General features: G+C 40.1%; 1 protein-coding gene across 1 annotated transcript in view; it reads left to right on the forward strand.

The window, feature by feature from the left end:
- Window positions 1–422: 422 nt before the first annotated feature.
- FRMPD2 (FERM and PDZ domain containing 2) overlaps window positions 423–24,444 on the forward strand; it is a gene marked incomplete at its 5' end in the record, with an annotated part of 39,990 nt that continues 15,968 nt past the window's right edge. Inside the window, 21 exon segments of the mRNA XM_010185610.1 lie at window positions 423–494; window positions 1,176–1,350; window positions 2,605–2,707; window positions 2,709–2,747; window positions 2,845–2,983; window positions 3,872–4,024; window positions 6,244–6,429; window positions 7,239–7,395; window positions 9,982–10,192; window positions 11,122–11,225; window positions 12,016–12,114; window positions 13,234–13,341; window positions 13,457–13,573; window positions 14,049–14,284; window positions 14,818–14,922; window positions 16,279–16,372; window positions 16,867–16,952; window positions 17,151–17,295; window positions 19,034–19,248; window positions 20,515–20,613; window positions 21,840–22,204. Coding sequence (XP_010183912.1) covers window positions 423–494; window positions 1,176–1,350; window positions 2,605–2,707; window positions 2,709–2,747; window positions 2,845–2,983; window positions 3,872–4,024; window positions 6,244–6,429; window positions 7,239–7,395; window positions 9,982–10,192; window positions 11,122–11,225; window positions 12,016–12,114; window positions 13,234–13,341; window positions 13,457–13,573; window positions 14,049–14,284; window positions 14,818–14,922; window positions 16,279–16,372; window positions 16,867–16,952; window positions 17,151–17,295; window positions 19,034–19,248; window positions 20,515–20,613; window positions 21,840–22,204 — 3,008 coding nt within the window.

A 24,444-nucleotide genomic window follows, 5' to 3' on the forward strand; every position in this document is an offset into this window, starting at 1 on the left:
AGTCTGGCTCCCTATGGAAGCTAGGCTTATTAAATCAGAGCAGTGTTTATGTATGTGTGTACATGTCTGTGACTGCCCTCATAGTAATTTGGGAATCAAATGGGAGAAAGTCTCAGAAGAAAATAAGCTTCCCTAAGTGTCATGAAAAATGGTACCTTGCAAAGGAAATGGATCTTGGTTAAGTGTCTTTACAGAAGAAAACGCTTCAGCATGAGCTTCCCCCAGTTAGACCCCAGAGACCCCACACAGGAGAAACCCCAAACAGAGAGAAGTCCTCAATCAGCATTTGCACCTTATTTGACACTGTAGTCATTTAGCTACAGCATACAGATCAACAGAAAAGTATTTTATTGGCACTGGTCTTTGAGATCATCATTGCACTAAGGATACATTTATTAAATCTCTAAATCGCCTCCTTACAGTTTTCAGGTCCAGAATTTATTATTTTGTCTAGTGAACCACCAGTGACCTTACAGCTGCCTGGATCAATTGTGGTAAGTATGAGCATTGAGAAGTTTTGAACTGATCTAGTGACCTTTTAGTTGGGGCTTTTTGTAAGTTGCATCTGAGTTCCTACCCAGTACTGTTGCCATGTCCTTTTCCCAAACCAAGTTAGGGTTCCTGCAGAGGTATTTAGACTTGAAAGTAGGTCATTTAATTCTCAGTGCTACATGGTTATTTCTGTTGGTGTGAAAATAGCTTAATTCATCCTTCTCAGCTCACTTTAGAATGCTCACTTTAGCACAAGACTTCTGAGATGAAGATTTCACAGCAAATATGCAATGTGACACCTAGTGCCAATGTATTGAACTCCTCCAGTTTGCAGGCACATCCTCTTCCTTTCATTAAATTAAGGTAAAAGGCTGACAGCATACAGCAGTAAAAATGAGGCCAAAGAAAATTTGGAATTACTCTTCAATCTAGAGTAACCTCAATGATCGTCGAGTCTGAGTATGCTCAGCTGCATTGTTGGAATTCCATGGGCTTTTAAAAAAATTAGAAATGTTTGGGATATTAACTTATGAGAAGGGAGGCAGGGAATAGCATAGCGTTGTGACCAATTGCATCAGGTTATATAGACAAAGGAGACTGGGGGGCCTCAGTAGTAAAATGCTGTGGAAGTCGCATTGCTTGTACTTGGCACTCATTCTTCACTCTTTGTTACATGTTCTTAGACTAAAAAAGGGAAATCCTATTTGTCCCAGAGGGATCTCAATGTGATTCTACTCAATGGGCAGTGCCTTGAGGTGCAATGTGACATCAAGTCCAAGGCAAGAGATGTTTTCAATACCGTGGTGGCATATGCAAACTTGGTGGAACATTTCTACTTTGGCTTGGCTTACCTAAAAGGTAAGGTGACACAGTTACCTACAGCAACAGTTCTCTCCCACAGTCACTTTATTAATGAATTCCAGTAAGATCCTTTAAGATCCTCAGATGAAAGCAGATCCAAAGCTTAAGCAAATGTAAGGTACATTGGTTTAAACTGTACTGCACCAATGTAAAGCATGTCTACCCTAGGACCATGCATCAGCACAACCATACTGATACTGGCTAATATTCCCATGCAGAAAAGGCTGTGTCCCAGCCTTACACTGAAATAATACTGAGTGATGTAGCTCCAGCAGAAATTCCAGGAAACCCTGTACTGAGGAAGACTGACTGTCTTTTTCACAGAATCACAGACCGTTAGGGATTGGAAGGGACCTCAAAAGCTCATCCAGTCCAATCCCCCTGCCGGAGCAGGAACACCCAGATGAGGTTACACAGGAAGGCGTCCAGGCGGGTTTTGAATGTCTCCAGTGAAGGAGACTCCACAACCTCTCTGGGCAGCCTGGGCCATGCTCTGTCACCCTCACTGAGAAGAAGTTTCTTCTCAAATTTTAGTGGAACCTCCTGTGTTCCAGCTTGTGTCCATTACCCCTTGTCTTATCATTGTTTGTCACCGAGAAGAGCCTGGCTCCATCCTCGTGACACTCACCCTTTAAATATTTATAAACATGAATGAGGTCTCCCCTCAGTCTCCTCTTCTGCAAACTAAAGAGACCCAGCTCCCTCAGCCTTTCCGCATAAGGGAGATGCTCCACTCCCCTGATCATCTTTGTAGCCCTACACTGGACTCTCTCCAGCAGTTCCCTGTCCTTCTTGAACTGAGGGGCATTTTTTCCTAAATGTAAGTTGGAGTACAGGCTCGGTTATTTCATCTACAAAATCCACATTTCCCTAGCCCATTTCTGATGGCAAGCAGAGCTGAGGCACTAGGAAGGAGCATACCTTGTGTGTAGGGCATGAGGATTACAACAGAGTGCAGAACCTGAATGGTGAGTGGAATGCAAGCCTCATCAATTCTTGAGTGATGCCATAGATACCATACCTATCCAGCATCTAACAACTGTAATCCTAACTTACACACTAAGTGTCGTCATAAGTTCTCCATCAAAGAAGCAATAAGTTAAGCCATGACACAGAGAAGTAAATCTCAACAGACATCCATGATACATTTTAGTTTTTTAGTGCTAGTGATACACTGAATGAAGACAGCAAGAACTTTGAGCTACTGAAGTATCTCCAGACTTATCACAGAACCCAAAATTCTCATTTCAGGTAAAGAATTCTTCTTTTTGGATGAGGAGACCAAACTCTACAAAGTGTCCCCAGATGGCTGGAATGACCAACCCAAGAAGAAAACCTCCATCATTAATTTAAAAAAAAATAAAATTCTTTGTCAACCACTTTAATGTTATCCAGTAAGTGCACGGTTCTGCCGACTGTAGGATAAACCAGCAGGATTTAGGGTGACTGTTCAAGGCTTCTCCTGTGTTCCTAAACCCTTTTGTGTTCCAGACACGGCTTGACAAGACATCAGTTTTACCTGCAGCTTCGTAAAGATATTTTGGAGGAGCGATTATATTGCAATGATGAGACTGCCCTGAAACTCGGCGCTTTGGCTTTACAGGCAGAGCTTGGCAATTACGCTTCTGAGGTGTGGATAAATAATACAATATTTCTCAGAGCTCTTTTGCAGTTTTTGTTTGTCACATAGAGTTTAAAGAAATGTGAATAGCATGTGATTTCAGCTAAGTTGTTCAGTAATCACGTTTCAGATTTAATTTAAAAAAATTACAGAATTTGCCTGATTAAGGAGCAGTAATGAGCCAGATGAATTTGGCAGCGAATATGGCAGAATGATGAAAGACTCTTGGTCCTTCATAACTGGTAACACAGCCAAGAAACTCCATAATATCTGTAGAAAATTTCCAACATAGGCACAGCTTGGATGTTCAGAAGTTCTTAAAGAGATTAGAAAACATGGAAGAGGAAAAAATAATACACACTCCAGAATTCACAGCTATTTTGTGTCTAGGCTCAGATCCATAAGCTGCAAAGACAGGAGGGTGGCTGGTGGTGTATCTGAACTAGTTATTCCAGGTTTGAAGTATACAGTAAATACCCATTTATGTTGTCTGCCGTATCTTCAGTTATATAAATCAGTGTAGCTCTAGTAATTGAACTCTGAGTTGTCTGACCCAACCGGTCAGATCCTTCCTGGCACTGTCCCCCCCACTGTAGGCTGTACTGATGCAGCTGTAGCTGTCAGCTCTGAGTGCAAGCCTGCAGTCATGCCTGCAGGCCCAGCTCTTTCCTCCCCTCTGCACAGAGCAGCAGTGTGTGCTTTGAGCGCTTGGCTAAGGTGCAAGAGGCACATTTGGCTGTCAGGATGCTGTTCCCCATCTTCTTTTAGGAAACGGCAGCAAGGTGACTTCAGCATACGGTCACCCTGAAAACGGAAATGCACCATGTAAGAGAAGTCAAGAAAGAACAAAAGGCTCCTCTCTGTTTCGCTTTTTCATTTTTTTTTCATCTCCCAAAGATGCACGGAAAGAGCTATTTTCGTGTTGAAGACTACATTCCAGCAAGCCGAATAGAGAAAATGACCCTGGCGTATGTGCAGCGAGAGCTTGCTAAATTACATCGTATGAATCGTTCCTTATTTGAGGATGAAGCTGAACTAGAATTTTTAAAGGTAACTTGCCATACCCCAAACTTTATTTATTTATTTTGAGATAGAAAGCCCCACTCTATTTACCAGTCTGTTATTTTGTTCTTGCCTGATACAATGGATTTTAGATATGGTGGACAAATTTGAACAGTCAAGAAAAACCTCAGCATTTCAGTCTGCTATAGATACTGTCACTCAGTATCACACATGGATATAACTTAAGAATAACTTACATCACATTTACATGGTAGATTTCCTTTCATCAATAGTTTATAAAGGATTAACGCACATTTCAGGGTGTTTTCAACATCCTAAGGGTTGATCCAAATTTTCAGCATGTCTGGGTTCCAGATGACTGTAAATACACCTACTGAATGTATTAGACATTATTATAAAACATGGCTATAAGCACTTTCTTGACTTCTGAAACTGCAGCAGCTACTGAACATGTAGTGATTATTTCTTTTTAAATATTTGCAAACACGGGAAGTGAGGAAGGAGTTACCCGTAGTATTTTCTCATACGACTATTTCTCTAGGGCTCTAGAGTGTTATGACTATGTGGGATTTATTCCTCCCTCCTTCCAATTCTTCCTTCTCCCCCAAACTCCTCTGCTTTCCATCAAATGAAAAATACCAGGGATTAGATAATGGATAAATACCAGTAGCCATTTTGCTGCAGTGCCACATGCTTTTATTTATAGCATCATCTTACTTCAGTTGCTGTTTAATTATGCTAGTTCCTCATCTAACTCTGTCCATGGAACTGAGGAAATAGATTGAAGCTTAGCCTTAATGACAGTCCCATCGTGCGTGGCAAATCCAATGAAGAAAAGCAGCTTTGTTAGTATCTGTTTCAATGAGTAAGTCTGTAGAAGGAGCCAACACATCATACAAAGTAAGAAAGATAGCCCCCATGGCAAGAACTTGCAAATTCCAAATATGAAAGGGATTAAAAATTAAAACACAGATTCAGCTTGTGATTAGAGATGCCCCAGTTTTCAGGACCTGAACATTTGTGCTTTGGATATTTTCTGAAAAACAGATCTTCTTAAAGTGTTTTATTTTGGTCACTGAAAATCTCTATTCATGGTTGAAAAGTCATGTGGGGATTCTACGTTAGTTTCCCAGAAAAAAATACATTTTAGAATAAACCCATAGTGATCAGCAGATCACAAAAGAGGACACAAACCCCTCCTCATATTCCACAGTTCTGTCGAGGCTCTGAGTCACATTTTAACGTTTTGTGGCCAAGCGCAAGAGGTAGAAAGACAAGGAAGAACACCCAGAACCTCTGCACAGTTAGATGGCAGGGACAGAAGCTGGCTTCTCAGTCCCTGGAAGTATAATGCTACTTAACTTTTCACACAGCAATGAGCACTGTGCTTGCAACAACAAGCAAGACTGAAGATCTGTTACTATAAAGTCTGGCACTGAAGGGCACTCTGGGGCGGTGAAATTCCCTCAGAAAATCACCACTATACTTAGGTGAGAGACACTGGGGCACAATTTAGCAAACCCTGTGAGTTAAGATTATTTGCAATGTAAATTTATAATGTCTGATGTTAAAAGACGATAGCCATGGCAGAATGGGTGTATGGGCCTGAGTGAGTTTGTTGCAGACTGGAAACTGTGGTGTCACTCCAGTTCAGATTTCCAGCTGGTCATCACTATTGTAGAAAGAAAACTACATAAGCCATAACAATGTCAGAGTAGCCCTGGTACCAAAGTATTAGCAGTTTTACTATGATAATAATATTTTCTGTACCTCATGGCTTCTGGATTTGCTCAGGGAAACAGAAACAGACACAAAAAAAGAAAATGGAAAGAAACAAAGTTTAACAGTAGTCAAGCAGAACTAATCCTGCATGGATTTCTATTCAGAAATGCACACAAGTGCCAAGTAGCAGTAACGCTGAGTACCTCAGTGCCACGGTACTGTTTAGATTATTGTGCAGGAAGCTCCACAATCCTACCTCTTCAAATGAGGTGTGTGGGAAATGTAATTCAATTTTACACGTGGAAACTGAATGTCTAGAATGGCTCTATGGCATACCAAAGTAAGGTGATGATTCCGTGAGGCAGAAGGTGTGAAAATTTGGTAAGGGTTTTCAGAGGTCCCTTGACAGAGTGAAAGAATATTCAGTAAAGACACTCAAAACCATTTCCTCTTCCATCTGCCTACCTTTTCTTCCCCTCCCTCTTTTTGAGTAACACATGGTAAATGCACTTTTTCTCTACAAGGTGACACAGCAACTTCCTGAATATGGAGTGTTGTTCTACCGTGTGTCTCAAGAGAAGAAAGGAGCAGGAGGGGACATCATCCTGGGAATCTGTGCCAAAGGCATCATTGTGTATGAGGTCAAAAATCACACAAGAATTGCCAGTTTAAGATTCCAGTGGCGTGAAACAGAGAGAATTTCAGCTCATGTGAGTTGGAACCAAGTAAATCTCTTCACTCTACTTTACTCCCGTTCTGCCTGTCACTTTGATAAATTTATTGCACTCAGAGCCAGAATTAGATTCATTCTACACAGGCAAATCCTTTTTGAAAATATACTATAAAACTGAATAATCTGGTGCTGACTATTACAGAAACTATGTCAAACCTCTTCACAGCATATTCCATATTCATTCCTCTCTCTTCTTTACTTCTCTCTCTCTCTTTTCCCTTGTTTTCCTACCTACATCGGGTCATGGGGTCATGTCTCTCTCTTTCCAAATCTCATTATTCTCATCCTCGTCTCTTAGTATATTGACATCTGTTAACAAACCAGTATTGGTGACAAGACTGTGACCCCTTCTAAATGGTATTCTGCCATCAGAAGTGTATCAATCTACCATCATATGCTGTAGGTGTCAACCTACATCACACATTTCCCAGCCTGTATGCTCTTCCAAAATGGCCTTTCTGTCCCTTGAAGATATTTTCATTTTCACATTAAATTGGTTTAATCATTTAACATCTGTAGGGCCAGATTTTGCCAGTTCTATCAACCTGTTCTCAGTGCAGTCAATGCCAAAGGCTCTTGATTTCTGACACAGAGCAGTTATGATCCCAATGACAGACACCTCACTAACAACTGTTGAATTTATGATAGGCATTTACTGCACCCAAACAGCAGCAGCCAGGCATAAATATAATTGAACAAATCAACAAGATTATACAAATGAACTTTCTGTGCCTCACTGTGATGACTGATATATGATATAAGCTGTGCTTTTTTTTTTCCCTTTAGAGAAAAAAATTTATGATTGAAAGTAGCTTCAGTGGCAAGAAACACACCTTCATTACAGATACAGCAAAGACATGTAAATATCTACTGGACCTCTGCTCTGCCCAGCACAAATTCAATGCACAGATGAATTCTAGGCAACTTCGGCAAACTTCATCAGGTGAGGTATAAATGTGCTTTTGCTATTCAGGCCATAGGACAAGGTTAGGTTTTAGCAAAGGTGCATTCAGTGAAGCTGAGAATCAGAACCTGCCACATCCGTTTCACTGTGCTTTAGTTTCTCATCTGCAGACTAGAAAATAAAGTCTCCCGCTTCACTAGAAGCAAGAGGTATGGAAGTCTAATTTAGTGTGTGCATGTGAGTGGGCACACGCAGGGGGTGGAGAGGGCTTCTCTGATGATAACTATGTAGCTAAACTCAGATTTTTAAAAAAAGCATGAATACACTTCTGTTCAGGAAGCCTACTGAGAATTCTGAAAAAAACATATCAGACTTACTCCAAATGTAACATGAGAAAAATTCCACACAAAGAATAATGATACTAGTGCCCAGATATGCTGGAGCTGAATTTAGTTAACTCATTTTCTTTGCATAAGACAGGGGTTCAACCCTATGATTAAGTTCCAGGACAAAACCACTAAGCCAAAGGCACATCAGTCATACTCACTCAACTATGTAGCTGCTATCTTATCTTATCTTATCTTATCTTATCTTATCTTATCTTATGTTTTGCCGTGTCTGTGGAAGATATGACTAATAAGTCCTTAGACCTAGGATTTTCCACAGTTTCTAAGACAAGGTTCTGCTCAATCCAGGGCAGTTGCATAGCACTTGTCACCCACGGTTCTCAGTCTGCTCTGTAAAGATGAGTGAGGATCATTATGGGGAAACTGAGGCACATGAGAAATAACAGCCTAAGCTGGCAACTGTCATAACTCTTGAGTTCAGTGGAGCAACGTGAGTTTTAACTACTGAGGACTCATCCATTGCCTTGAACAAAATCATGACCATTTACAATCACTGAGTATTTGACCCAGTGAGTCACAGCAGGACAATCAAGCGTCATGACTTATCCTCTGGGATACTCTTTTCTCTAGTAAAAATGTAAAAGTGTTGGCAACAAATTGATTGACATATTGCTTCTTTCCTACTAAAATAATTTAATGAAAAGCGAAATTCCACTTGCACAAATTTGTTACCTTGGTAAAAGGTGCTAGGATAACATTTAGGTTCTAGGCAATGTTTGTTGCTTAGGCTCCTGTAGCTTCAAATGTAACTTAGCGGGATTGTGATTCGTAGTATTCAAATGAGTGCTAATAGTGAATCTTAAAGTTTCCTGTGTCACATTTGCTTGTGGTATTGTGTCTTAATAAAAAATAACAAAAATTACCACATTCCATATATAAGAGAACAAATTGATTGAAAGCTAAGAAAATTATAACCCAAGTCCTGATTACAAACACCTCAAATCCCTAAAATGAGCCAGACTTACACAACCCTTGTGACTGCAGGTTCTGAGGTTTGGTGTGTGCTTGCTGTCCCAGAAAAAAAGACTTTGTGAAGGTAACAACTGACAGTAGTTCAAAATGCTGCCTTTGCCACCACAGAGAGGCTGTAAGAGATTATACGGCTCTTTCTGCATGAGGGAAACTCTTCCTTCTGCTGCACTGTTCAGATGTATAAGTCACCGTCTCTTCAAAACTTGCTAGCAAATCCCTGCTTTGAAATCACCATGGCAACTCTCAGACTCTGCTAATAATGTAGACAGTTAAACCTTCTGATTCCTTAACAAATGCCCCCAGTCAAAGCCACTGAGGAAAGAGGAGTCCTAAGTATAATGCTGCAGAGAAGTGTTCTACAAAGTCGCATTCAGGCTAGTATTTTTTTGAGGAAAATGCACAGGAGGTCAGCTGTCACATACAAGCAGAATTAAAGCCAATATTTGTGCTAGCCTGTACCAAGCAGGGCTCTTGCTTTACTTTCTGATGTGTCTCCAATTGACTGCTGTCTCCCTCTTCTTCAAATCCTCTCTCCAGCCCCCCAGTTGAGAACCTAAATAAATTAACAATGCCTCCTCCAGCACAATCGTGTTTCAGGGAAATAGAATCTTTTGAGAGGATACATTCATCTATAGCAGAGCCCAGATATCATTAGGCAAGCAGCAGATTTCACACAGAGGTGGAAAACTGGATAGCAAGCATAGCCACCAAGATGGTCCCCTACTCAACTTCACTTGTGCAAATCCTTCAGAGCAAACAGCCAGCTCCTTTTCCTCTCTCTGAACTTAAGAGAACATGTATTTTTAGAGCTCCTGTCTTCTGAGATATACATATATTGGACTGTTGGGCCTGTGAAGGATGAGAAAATAGCAACCTAGCTAATTCAGTCGCAGACAGACAGATGTTTCTCATAAACTGAATGTTTACAAAATTTACTTTACAGAGATATTCAGGTTTAAATTATGCAGGGTTGTACGTGGAAAGTGACTTTGCAGTATAATTCACAGAAATGAAACCTAAATACAGCATATACTTTCTATAAAAGAATTGGATTGGAAACCCTTCCCACTCACTCCAAAGCCTAGATATCTTCAAGGATACCGGAACAAATACATCTGTGATGTCAGTCTTTTTTTGCTGGCATGTTCAAAAGGTTAGACAGAAAACACCTTTGCACTTAAAAAGATGGGATAATATAAATGGATTTATCTTTCCTTCCCCACCCTCTCTCTCCATTCTTATTCAGAGGATAGTAAATTTATGGAAATAGACAAATCAAATTCTGCATATGCAGCTCAGCGTGAACACCTTGCCCTGATTCAGAGACTGTCTCGTTCAGAGAATGTGCTCTATGGAGCAAACCTGGAAAACCTTTCTGCTGGGATGATGAGCAAATCTTGTGATAACCTCAGTGTGGAAACCAACAACAGGATTAGAGACAAAAGCAATCTTGGCAGGTAGGTGTGCTTTTTCCTGCAAATGTGTGTAAGAATACTCAGGCATAGACTGTGTCATTGCAAACCTCTATGGTAAACTGTAAGGCAGCCTTTTTTTATTCAGGCTTTGCTGTGGTCATACCAAAAGGCCCTCTCAGGCCTGGAGCTCCATGGTGCCAGCAGTAGTGCAAACACAGGCAGGAAGCTAACAGTCTAACAGATAAGAACTTGAAAGAGTGACATTTAAATTTGTACCAGACGCAGGAATGAACCACTTGTGGGGTTATGGAGTAGAATAAAAATAAGGGAGCATAAAAGTGAAATCTTTAATGTCTGTGTATCTTCTCTGGAAATGGCAGTATGTGAACTGAATGCACAGAGGAAGCTGTATTTAAGCAAGTCTTACCTAATTGATTTCTCCCTGTGTAAAGGTGCAAATCATAAAGAGCAGTGTAAGAACTTCTCTGTTTTCATTTGCATTGGCACATTCAACACTGTAGGTGGTTACTATAGCTGCACACAGTCTCAAGGCCTTTGATGAATTCTAGTGCCTTTCAGAATACGAAGAGTTAGAATAGAGCCAAGAAGAACATGAACTACCAGGAAAACGTTCAGATGTGATTTTGTCTAAACTGACAGCAGGGCTAAATTAATCATGCTGAGGCTATGCTGTGTTTTCCTGATTCCTGCACTCAGCTCAGAGAAAACACAGCAGGAAATCAGTTGTGATGTGAGTGGTTTAATGGCCACTGTAATCTGGAAGCAAAAGCTGGCACAGATAAACTACCTCTACCCTATGATGAAATGTGGCCCAGAAATGAGAATACTCATTGAAAGGCTATAAACATATGCATTCCCAACTTGGGTCTGACAGACTAATGACAATGAAGAGTGCTAAATACCATTGCTAATTTGTTATTATGACACAGTCTTCTTTTCCTGCCATGCAGATCCACATCAGGGCTATCCCAGTCAGAAATGCACATCAATTTGAATGGAAAGCAACGGAGTTATGACTACCTCTCTATCCATTCAACTCAGAACACAATCAGTGGTGAGTATAATTATTAGAGAGAGACAGCACCCTTTGTATTTATTGTTTCAATAGCAGGAGACCAAAATGTATTCTACTTACTGATTAAAGAATAACCTTCTGCACTTCTAGTCCTGGGAATTAACCCAGAGTTTAGCAGCCCAATCTGTTTTCTACCCTTTCACTCCTGCTTTCCATCAGGATCAGTGGCAAGGGACTTCATGATAAAATTTTTCTATCAGTGGTGCCTGATGCTCTTCAGGGATGTAGTTCAGTACACTCAGGACAATGGGACAATATTGCTATGCACACAGTGAGCAGACCTATGGAATACGAAGCTATGATTGTTTGGTTAGTCCATATAAAAATCTGAACCGTACTCTAAACACACTGTGGCAATTGTATAATGCTAAGTAGCGTTAATACACAGGGCTGAAGGCTAGAGTTGCCAAAGGAACCCATAGGAGATTTTGTGTCCAAATCACCCTCACGTTTAATAAGAATTACATGCCTGACTCTGTAGATATCCTAATCTCAATAAAAACATTGCAGATTAATGCATACTCTCTCTGAAAGGAATATTATAGGAAGAGCTTACACAGCTATTATACATAGACTTTTCTAAAGAATGCAAATTTCCAAGTGCTTCTTTGAGCTTCCTTTCTGAATTCTATTGATTCAGAGTAATGGTAATGTTGAAAAAAAGGACAAAATATATTTTTAATTTTTGAAGCCCCAGTTTTGCATACTAGATGAATCTACTGTCTCCCTGCATTAATCTGCATTTATTCTAGCTGTTTTGTTTCTGCAGCACCTGGATCACCAGCCATCCAAAAGGAAGTTTTGCTAAGTGGTCTAGAAAGAGAAATTATTTGCGTTAGCCTAAAACGTGACACTAAGAATGGATTTGGTAAGTAAAGAGCATGCATGTTATGTTTGTTACTGGGACTGTCAGATTCTGGTGCTAACAATGATACTTGCTGACTCAAGCTGAACAAGACTGTAACCTTCTTCACCTCATTTATTCTTCTTTTAGAATAAGACGACCAATCTTTGTGAAGGACTTAGAATTCCAACTGAGAAGGACTAAGCACATAAATCAAGAACACAATTTTTTCAGAGGATTAACTAAGGCTACAGGGGTCAAGGGGACCAAATGCTAGGAGTAGAGTGAAAGGAACAAGGGTCTTGTTTTGTGGCTGAAATACATGTGCAGTGATTTTATTTATCTTAGACCTTGCACAGGGGGAGATACGTTCCGCAAACCTTTCAGATATTGCCTGTCGGGTGCAAAATGTCTACACAAGCTTCACATGAATGTTTTCCAACTTTTGGATTCTTATTTGAAAAATGTTTTTGTTCTATAATACACTATTGCACTGTATCCTGTTCTTGTGGATGAGCTCAGAGGACCATCAAGTTTCACACCTGACCGTTAATATAATTAAACATAAGATTACTAAATGGTGCAAGCCTATGTGGAATATCCCGATCCCAAATCCAACTATTCTACCAGTTACAAGAATATATTCTGGAATTGGCAGAACATTCTGTGATAGGATAGGGACATTGAACTACCCAATAACGGGTTAAATTTTCTTAGATATCTCTTACATATCCATTAGAAGTTTACATGGCTCACCTCAGGAGTCCTAGTCTACATGATGTAGAACAATGTTCAAATTTATCTAATGAGCTTTTATACCACTCTCCTCCTGCAGGTGTTAAATACTAAGGTCTACATAGTTTATGACTCCTGTAAGAAAGCAGTTGGAATTTTTAAAAGTCCCAAGCCAGGAAAGTATTCTTATGGAGAAATTACATTTTAATAGCCACCAAAGTCACCAGCCCACTTTAATTATAATGTGAGTTTCAAGCGCTCTCAAATCAAGGCTTTGATGCCATATAAATCAGAGCTCCCCCTTCTCCAGACCATGTATAAAACTTAAGCCGTTGGAGTAAGAGCGTTTTGTGTTCCTAAGGTTCATCTTTTCTAATACTGCATTCTCATGCTATCTTGTTTTTGCAGGTTTTGTAATTATTGGAGGAGAAAATGTAGGAAAATTAGACCTTGGTATCTTTATCGCTTCAATTATCCCTGGGGGACCTGCAGACAGAGCTGGAAATATCAAACCAGGTCATAGTCCTTAGTTTTTAAATAGAATTAAAATACTTTCATGGTTTAAAGTTGGCTACTCTGGATTTATTTCCTTATTTAGATATGCTTTGTCTTGACTTTATTTTTTCTTAAGGAGGACGACTCATCTCTGTGAATAATATTAGTCTCGAGGGTGTTTCATTTAATACTGCAGTTAAAATCATACAGAATTCTCCTGATGAAGTGGAGCTCATCATCTCTCAACCCAAAGGTATAAAGGCAAATGCCTTTGCTGGCTATGGAAAGCTAATGATTAACACAGGACACTGGTATTTATTAGGCATAGGGATGTAGTAATACTTTCTTGCTACTCAGTGGCAGTTATAATAACCATAGACTAGCAGTGAAAACAGTCAACTTCTAGTAGGTATCATGTGTTTTCTGTTCTACAGTCAGTGAAAAAATCTATTATGGGCTGCATTGCTGAATACTAAGGGAATTTTGGCATTTCTCTCTCTATGGTAGATAGTCATTGTCCTCTGCAGCGATGAAGCAAACACATTTCTCCACACTTATAATAGCAGCATTACATTTTACAATGACTGACACAGTTCACAGATGTGATTTCCTAACCAGTTGATGTAGGAAGTTACTTTGTTCTCCTGTCCCGAGTTATAATAACATTTTTCTTCAAGTTTACTTTCTGTTTGCATTCAGCAACGTTTTATTTTGGTTTGGCTTTACAGACATGTATGAAGACGGATTAAATGAAGAAAAGAATCTATCAAGAGGAAACAGCACTAGTGGATCTGAGATCTCTTGTGTGGACAGTGGGAGAAAAAAGATTCAGGATTGTCATACAGCTCTCCCCAAAGAACAGGACATAAATATAGATGAGCTTGAGAAGGCTCTTTCCTGGAGTTTAGCACCAAAACTGGGCCCTAGGATTCCAGTTCCTGCAGCTGGTAGCTTGGATGTGGAGGTAAATGAGCTTTTGATGCTGTTCAGTAATATTATGTCTTAACAACATGCTAGCTATAACAACAATTGAAAGTAACTGAGAAATAAAAAAATGAGGAAACTAGAAAGAAAATGTTGGAAGGTGTTTCTTGTTAAATTACATTGGAAATGTCAAAATGATAGACATACCTATAATATGTGAATTCGTTCCACAAAATGTTATTAAAAATTCTCCTCCCTTTTCCAGTGGAGGTAAAAAAATTTTGATTATTTGCTTGCAATCTCTGAAGTTTTCAACCAGACACAGAACGTTTTGTACCCAATTTCCTACCATTATACATCCTCCCTATCTATATGCAGCTTATGCACATTTGAACACATTATATTTTGAGTGACATTAATGTAAGCTTGAAATAATGTCAGGGATATAAACTGTACCGTTCCAGGATGAAACCCTTTATATCTTCTAGAAACAATCTCCTTTTTTTCCCTTCCTTTCCTCCCCTTTATAATTGAGATGCTGTAGTCTCATTAGTGTTTATATTTTTGAGACAGGAAGCTGATTCTTCACACTTACCATCTCCACCTGAAACCAACTCAAAGGAAATCTATACTGTGGAGCTTGTTAAAGAAGACGGGACTTTTGGAATAAGTGTGACTGCAAGTGTTACTGTTAATCTTTCAGTGTGTCTGTCAAACTATTACATGACCATGAAACACATAGGGAAGTGAATTTATGTATAACAAAGATGGAAAATAGGCTGATAGCAAAAACTGTTAGCATGGCACATTTCAAACCTGAGTGTCTGATTGATTGACAGAGAAAGCATAGCATAAAGGCTCTGCTTGTTCCCCAGTTCTTGCCTGCAGAATTCATGAAAGAAGTGTGCTGGCATAAAGCAGGTGGCAGTACAAGCCCTTTTCATCCTTACTCAATTTGAGAGCAAGACCGACCACTGAAAGCAGAGTTTGGTCAGGGAGGGGTATACCCAGAACCCCTAGAAAATGCAGTGATACAAAGAATCCTGCAAGCCATGACTGGTTTTGTTGCTCCCCTGGAGCTCCTGGAACTCAAAGTCTCTGTCTTTTTACAGATTACCCAGGACCATGACATGGGCTCAGGCAGTGGCCCACAAGCAGTGTTAAATTGTGACAGTCCCTGATATGGCTTTGGCCTGTGTCTCAACAAGCAGTATAACAGAAGCCATCCCATGCTGGGGGCTTGAAAGTTTAGCTGTGTGGACTCAAGAAATGCCATGCTTCTTACTCAGAAGGCAAGAGAAAGGGTCCTAGCCAATTTTATTTCCAAACATAGGGAAATTGAGTTCTCTGTATCTTTAGAGGAATAGAGAAGGCAGCAGTGAAAACTATCTGCCACATTTGAATAGTAATTCCTTGTTCTGGCTATTGAAGTTGAGTTTAGCCATCTAGGATGAGATGTCTTTACTGTTCTTGCTGAAATGGTGTGGGAAACAACAGCCATTTCATTGCATGCAGGAGAAACTGAGGGCTGCTTTTGCATCTGAATTTGGTCGAGGGATGTAGATGGACAGAACATGGCTCTTAAGCTAATCTGAAATTCCTTTGAGCTGCGGGCTCTCAAGTGGCTGCGCAAGTACAGGTCCATGCTTTATATATTGTCTGAAAGATTAGTAATTGCTGAATGGATATTGCATAGTTTGGAATCTGGGCTAGAGACTCCCTGAAAGATGCAACCCCATCTTTATGTTAGCATAGGGAAAAAAATACGCACATTTAGTAAATGTTTTTATATAGCCATGTAGAAATACATTGCATTTTCCTGAGAAAACAAAACAAGATTACTGCCTAGGGAAGTATATTACAACTAGATAAGATTTAGGAGTAACATCCTCTTTCCATTTTTTCCTATATTTGAAAAAAAAAAAGTAATTCCTGAAGCAGTTGCTTTACAATGCATGTGTAAGTCGCTTTGATTTGTATCACAGGAAGAACACGTGAAGACTCCACTCTAATCTTTGGCCATATGTTTTGCAGGGTGGAATTAACACCAGTGTACGTCACGGCGGGATATACGTGAAGTCAATTATTCCCAGGGGACCAGCAGATAAGGACGGGCAAATAAAGATAGGTAACATGTCTGGCAATAAGACTCTTGGCTGCAGAATGTTTGTGTGGAACGCTTGCCACAGGGTCAATGAAACACACTTGGGATTGGAGGTCATACAATTGGGATTCTGTAATATGCTGTCCATCATTCCTCAGCCTGTCCCTGTGCTACTTGTAGATATCCCACTGAAAAACCAGGAGCCTCATACCAATATCATACAGTTACTCTGTATCTACACATCAGGCTAGTGACTAACATCTACTTCCACTGTTGCTGTGATAACCACATACTGTCACTGCATTTACTTACAGAATCCTCTGGTACGCTTTAAGTGCTAGTTGTAGAATGCTTCACAACAAGCAGTATTGCTTTCATACAAAGTAACGTAATTTGACACATGTAACCTTGAAGATGTATTGCAAAGTGGCTTGCCTCAAGGTTTGTACCCACTAAACTTGAACTTGAAAGCAACTTGACTCTTTTTTGTCTGGTTTTTTTGTTTTCTTTTGCCTCAGGTGATCGTCTGCTGGAAGTAGATGGCATCAGTCTCTGTGGCATCACCCACAAACAGGCTGTGGAACACCTTAAGAAATCTGGCCAGGTTTGTACAACAGCAGAGCTCAATAAGATACTCAGTAGAATAAATAGCACTTAATATGAAGCACAGTAGCAAAGCTGGGCCAAAAGGAACTCCACCTCTCCACTCCTCCATCCAACCCCATTTTCCTATAAAGAAAAGTAAAAAGACTTAGGGCTCACTGTGTACTATCTCACTGGAACCTGTTCATTACTGTTTTAGATTGCTAAGCTGGTTCTAGAAAGGGGAAACTACCAATTGGCAGAGCCATGCGTGACTGCTAACAGAAAGGAGGACCAATGTGCAGTTGTTTCTGTGGCAACATCCTTCACAGATGGTACCAAGGACTGCTGTGTTTTGACAGATGGTGAGTGACAAAAAAGGAACTCAGGGTGACTTCTTACAAAGTGCAAGAAAGAAATGAATGAAAATAATTCTATGACGTTGCCGTGCTGAAAACTGCATACTGAATGAAATATCATGTGCATTATTAATGGCATTATCAAAAATCAATTCAGAAAAAAATATTTCTGATGCACTTATAGTTCCAGTTGCTAGAATTTATTCTAGACATAAATACTGCATCTCTCAGCCTTCGTGAGACAGGGCTGCCAGGGGACGTCCCTGTCTGTACAGCACTCTCAGGCAGGAAGCAGCTGTGCTGCTGTTGCCAGTCTGTTACCCAAAAACAGCAGTGCCAGCACAACCGCTGATGCTGTGTCAGTGATAAAGCTAGGGTGAACTGCTGCCCCAGGGCCAGGACTGGAGACTGCCATCACTTCTTTTCTTAAAAGCAGAAGGGCACTTTCACTAAATTTAGCCAACAAATAAATGTTATATTTTACTGTAAGGCTGTCTCATAAACACTAAGTCTGAATCACACTTTCCCATGAGGCAGTTACTCCTTTACAACATCCCTAGCAGAATGGGGGTCAGCTGGAAGTATGGTATTTGGGAAAGGGCTAGTCTCTTGTTCTTGTCTGGAAAGATCAGTAGCTCTGATTCTAGCTTATGCGGGCTAGTGCAGGACCCAAACTAACATCAGGCAGCTACAGAACAGTAAGATCTACCCAACAGCTAGGAGATGACGTGCTGGAAAGCTGCCCTGAGGAAAAGGACTTGGGGGTACTAGTAGATGAAAAGCTGGACATAAGCCGCCAATGTGCAGCTACAGCCCAGAAGGCCAACCACATCCTGGGCTGCATCAAAAGAAGCGTGGTCAGCAGATCGAGGGAGGTGATTCTGCCCCTCTACTTTGCTCTGGTGAGGCCTCACCTGGAGTACTGTGTCCAGCTTTAGTGTCCCCAACACAAAAAGGACACTGAAGTGCTGGAGTGTCCAGAGGAGGGCCACAAAGATGTTCCAAGGGCTGGAGCACCTCTCCTACGAAGATGGGCTGAGATAGTTGGGGTTGTTCAGCCTCGAGAAGAAAAGGCTCCAGGGGGACCTTATAGCAACCTTCCAATGACTGAAAGGTGCCTATAGGAAAACTGGGGAAGAGCTTCGCTAGGGCATGTAGCGATAGGACGAGGGGTAATGGTTTTAAACTAGAAAAGAGTAGATTTAGGTTGGATATTAGGAAAAAGTTCTTCAACATGAGGGTGGTAGATCACTGGCACAGGTTGCCCAGAGTGGTGGTGGAGGCCCCATCCCTGGAGATATTCAAGGTCAGGCTTGATGGGGCTCTGAGCAACCTGATCTAGTTAAAGATGTCCCTGCTTACTGCAGGGGGGTTGGACTAGATGACCTTTAAAGGTCCCTTCCAACCCCAAACATTCTATGATTCTAAGAATGTCAGAAAAGGATAGCATTTGAAAGTTTTTATGTTGGTACAGAAGGCATTTTCCTTTATGAGCTTGTACCGGATGGCATAAAGTCTGTGAAAAAGCAGTAGGATAGAATCCAGTTCTCCCCATTCTGCCTGTGCAATTTCAAGGACTTGCATAAGTTAAATAAGCACCAAACCCTTCTTTTCCATTTGTATCAGAAGATCTGCCTCTGCAGCACATGTGGAAAAGGTCTGCTGAAGGTATAATTTACATCTGCTCCCTAGGGAGTACATATGCCACAGCTCCCACTCTTTTTGCAATTCCTGCTTTGAACAGATAATACATTTGAAGTCAAATTGACAAAGAATTCTGGAGGACTTGGCTTTAGTGTTCTGCAAACAGAAGGAGATGCTTGTGAACACCTCGGAGGAACTATTGTCAGGATCAAGAGACTCTTTCCAGGGCAGCCAGCTGAAGAGAATGGTGAAATTGAAGTCGGAGACATCATTTTAGCTGTGAATGGGAAGCCTGTTCAAGGACTCTTGTATCAGGTACCAGGCAGTACTATCACTAGGACTTCAGATGGGTAACGTAAAGATAATGGGATGAAACTGCATTTAAACATAATTATCACCAGAGTGAGTCAAAATTTGCACGTAATGAATCTGATTTGTAAGTAGGATTCTTCTCTAGAATTCTTATTGATAATTTTCCTCCTAACAGAATTCTGACAGATAATTTCTTCCACTAGTTGATTTATAACTCTCTACTACTATATCTATTGTTATATGCACACGAGTTGTTAATTAGTTGGCATCTTTGTTGCTGCTATACATAATCAGAGCAATTTTTCCCTGTGGTCATTTGTGCTTTGTAATGTCAGTGTAACTTTTTTACAGAGAATAGAATAGAATGAGAAATTCTATACTCACATGAAGAAATCAAATGGTTAAAAAGGACTACATGTGGATTTATTTTTTTAACATACACTTTTCACCTTATGAAAAATCCCTGAGTTTTGCATATGAATAAATACTGAATAGATAAAATTGGTAACAAATAGAAATGATGAAATAATGCAATTTTCCCACTGACAGGTCATTTGTATCATAAAAAGCTAGGGCAAAAGACAAGGTGCCGTAAGTCTTAGACACATGGAGAGGTGGGGGGAAGGTGTGTGTGCTGTAACTGTACTAGTTTGGGGGTTTTTTGTTCCCCTGACCTGGAGTCTGCACTTTTCCAGCACTGTCTTGCTGACCTACAGCCTTTTTAGTCCATTTGTGCAGAGGGCAGACAGGGTGTTTTGGCGTACAGCATTCACCTCCCCACTCCCAGATTAAGTATTCCAACTCCCACTGCAGCTGAAAGCCGCTGAAAGCCACTGAATAGATGTTATGTCAAGGAGGGGCTGTGAGAAAATCTCCCATTGATTATGTCAGCATGGCAGTCTGTGGAGCTGTGCTGATATAATCGACTGAAGATGTGTCCCCGCCACATGCAGTCTGAATAAATACGTCTGAAAATCCTGTTTTCTTCAATAATAGAAAAATAATTAAATTAAACCTATGTGTCTGTCGGTGGAACAAGAGCTTGTAAACAGAACTGACTTGACTTTAGATACACATTCAAATAAAAACTATGGTCCACTAGTATGACAATCGTACAGTAGTTAATTTTGGACCCCAGAGTCTACTGAAAGGGACAAATACTAGAAACTTGGCATTTGCAATAAAAATTGTCTTCATCCCAGTCAGTAAAATGATAAGTACTATAGAATGTATTCCATAAGAAATCTAAATTTCCTTCTTCCTGCTTAGGATGTTCTGCACTTGTTGAGAGGAGCTCCTCCAGAAGTCACACTGCTGCTTTGCAGACCACCAAAAGGCGTTCTTCCAGAAATAGAGCAGAGTGCCCTGGTAAGGCAAAGCTTCTGTCGATAAACTTGCTTCTGTAAACCTGGAAAAACACTACTGCATTTTCTATCCAGTCCTGAACAAACCAACCTTCCCTTTTCTCCAAGGCTCTCTATTCCATTTCTTCCCATGCACATCTTCAAGTCAACTTTTATAGTTCAACTTTATTCTTCCATAGCAATCAAAATAATAGAAATCTGACAGATGTGAACCATCTTTATACCAGTCCAACAACTTCTGAACTGCAGTACTGTCATTGGAATAAAGCAGCACATACCCAAACAGATCTCCTAGTGATGCTTCTAAAAATGCTTTACTAGATCCTCAGTGAGAAACTGCTTTATAACTCGTGGGCTTGAGGTAGTTATATTACTCCCAAAAGCAAGAGGAAAATAAAGAACTTTTCCTATCCAGGCTACCTCTTAATAAACTTAAATAAACGAAATAATGGTTTCAAATGGTTATTCACCTTTGTGACTAGTTGATCTTTAAGATCTCTTCCAACCCAAACCATTCTATGATTCTATGATTCTATATTGATAGTTAGCAGAATCTGCAGGGGAAAAAAATCTCATCAAATAATAGAGACTGCAGAGACTAAAACAGTGCCTTTAGGTGTGCTAGCACTATTATTGCTGCTTCTTGAACACAACTCATGGAGACATACACAAGTACTCTTATAATGAACATGCATTTGCATTACTCTTGCTCCATGCAGATTGGAGCACTCATTTTTTCCATGACATCAGGATATATAAACGCTGTTCACAGGCAGACAGAAATGACGGTCAGGACCATATCCAGATAACAAACTGACTCCTGTTCTTGTCTTGCAATGTGTCCTTGGCGGATTTCTATGGTTAGTCACACTGGAGTCAAACCTGAAAGCCACTTTTACACGATGAAGAGAATATAGACACAAAGTTGAGGCATGATATGAAAAGAAATAAAAAGGGATCACTTCTAGCAAATAATTCATCGGGAAGTGTGAACTTGTGAAGCAGTTCTCCAGCTGCAGCTACTGAATAGTGTGGAAGATAAGCATAAAGACAAAGCTGTTATTTAGTGAGAGGTACCTCCCTGTATCTTTTACTCTCCCTTCCAGCTACTATTTGGTATTTTCACATTCAGATGCCTATTGATATTGCCTCTTCAAATTACTTTGTTCTAAAAAGAAAGAATGTGGGCAATAAAAAAGGAGTCACACTAACCTTTCTGTTTTTTGATAGACTCCAGCTCCATCTCCAATTAAGGAGTTTGTGGCAGAAATTCCAGGCAGTACAGAGGTAGGAAAGAGTATGGATCAGTCTACCAGTGATGGAGGTAGCACTTCTCCAGATCTTGAAGACTGCCTGGATTCTCCAGTGGCAGCAGATTTCAGTGAGCCTCCTGAAGAGGACAGCTCAACATATGAAGAGCAGGAAGCTGAGTTTCAGGAGAAGCCCATACAGAAACTTATGACTTCCAGGGAAAGTTTCTATAAGTATCTTTGGAAGTTTCATCAAGAAGCTGCCAGCTCTGAGGTCTTCCATTCCCTAGAGGAAGAAGTGAAGCAGAAGTGCTACTCACCATGTGAATTTGGATGGGCCAAAAGGTAAGGAATACTGAAATCTGCTCTGCAGCCTTTCCTTTGGCACCTAGAATTTTGAAAGTGAATGGCTTAAGTTTAAGTACAGGGCTATCAGCTTCTAAACACTGCTGATGACTGAAAATTTTGTTTTACCATCTTATTCTGACTATCCTAATCTGCTGTCTCTATTTACTCTCATCTTATTAGAATTTTGTGTAAGTCTGCATTGCAAGACAGTTGTACGAGTGCTGCGCTACTGTAATCACTTATGCTGCTCAGCTGAAGCTGGCTGCAGTTTGAAATCAGTTGAAAGACTCTTGTTGACTTAAATAGGAATCAAAGTCTTTCTTATATGATCTTTTAATTTCAATTTTCTCAGAGTTGACTTAAATAGGCACCAAAAATTTCTTTCTTATTGTATGATCTTTTAATTTCAAATTTTTTCAGAGAAAATAAAAAAAGCTCAGAAGACAAACTGTGATCAAGGAGGAAAAAAAAAAAAGTTATTTTCCAGTCTTCAGAAGCCAATAGAAGCACTGAACCACCAGAGGAGTTATACAATAAAATACAGTGCAAATGGACTCAGCCTCCTTTTACACTCTTTTGGATATACCAGACACTGGCACACAGCACACATCCATTCCATTTTAATCATTTTTCCCAGTGCAAAAGAACATAAATTATCAGAACAGAAAGGATTAGTGAAAATACAAGCTTTAGTAATCTTACAGCTTTAGGATTTTTATCTAGAAACTCATTTCTATTTCTCCACAAAGTCACTTGAAATTCTTTTGTTACTCTTGACGTTCATCAAGCACAGAACCAGACACAGTCACTGGCGAGCCACACCGATAACTGACTGCAAGTGAAGTGGGACCATAATGGCAATGCATACTTTTAGCTCCCCTCTCTTGGGGGCAGAAGCTTCACTCACATTTATGAGCGAAGCTCCTGCTTACATCTATGCTTCTGAACTCTGAGAATAAAACCAGCAGAAACACGTCTGTAGCAAACACATTTGCCAAGAGATACAGTTTCAACAAAACTAAGTTTCTTGTGGGAAAATATCAGTTCCAAGAAATGTTTTGGATTCTTCCCAAGAAGGAAGTTCTGAAATAAATGTTTTTGTTTGGTACATTCTTAGTATCATTTAGTTTCAGCTTTTGCATTTTCAAAAGGCAGCCAGAGCAGTTTAAGACAGCATGCATTTTAAACAATGTTTGAAATGTGATCTCAGTTTAAATGATCCTCCCAGCTGAAAACTTAAAAAAAAACCAACAACCCAGAAGGACAAAGGCATTAATAGAGGAATTCCTTTTGATTAATGAAGATTGCTCAAAACTTTTCATGCTAATGTAGAAATCATCTGATACGAATTTTAAAAGTTTTCTGCTCAGGGTTTCACATGGCAAATTTCTTTCACTCTTCTTCTCACTGCCACTAATAAGAATCTTTGAAAAACTTTAATCCATAGTTTTCCCCTGTGAAGTCCAAGTGTAAGGGTCACAAGACTCCAAAAGCAAGTCGACTGAGTCAGTGGAGCTCATGTATGGGCTTGCAGGACCAAGACTCCTTGCTTTAGTTAGCAAGGAAAGATCTGTAGGAGCCAGGAATGTGGCTGGCATTGTATTTTCAAGAAAAAAAGCAAATATGAAAATTCTAGTGGTATTGTAATATGCATACTACTTCCCAGATAAGTTAATTAAGTTGTTTATGGCAGATGAAACAATGGTGATGTAGAGATGGGATAGAAGCTGTGCTATGATTAAGCCGCTTCTGGCTCATTGCCTTGAGCTTGTGTAGCTCTGCTGAACATCATTCATACGCTTTGAAGATCAGTCAGCACTCCACTAGCATGTGACTGCTTCTGTGACACTCACATTTTCCAGCATTCATTGAACTTCCTATTTCCTTTCTCCAAAAGAAAGTAGCAGACTGCATTTGCTGTTACCCTTAAACATTTCTTTTAATTATCACAGTCTTTTTCCACGGTATTGTAGGTACCTGCTGTCTAGCTACTAGTGCACAGTCAGCTTCCTTTTCAGCTTTGCTGTGCTTACTGGAGATGGTCAGTCTCTCATTTCCTCCCTCCTCACATATAAGCTAACAGACTAGATTTGCTTCCCTCACCAAGGGCATCCAGCATGAGCACATCAGTTTTTCTTATTTTCATCAGTATTTCAAAAATACCACCAAAGATTACTAGCCATATCCAGCCAAAATGCCTCTTTTGCTACATTGCTTCACACTTTCCTTCTGACTAT

The sequence above is a fragment of the Mesitornis unicolor genome, unplaced genomic scaffold, assembly GCF_000695765.1.
Source record: "Mesitornis unicolor isolate BGI_N332 unplaced genomic scaffold, ASM69576v1 scaffold12675, whole genome shotgun sequence".
Classification (NCBI taxonomy): domain Eukaryota; kingdom Metazoa; phylum Chordata; class Aves; order Mesitornithiformes; family Mesitornithidae; genus Mesitornis; species Mesitornis unicolor.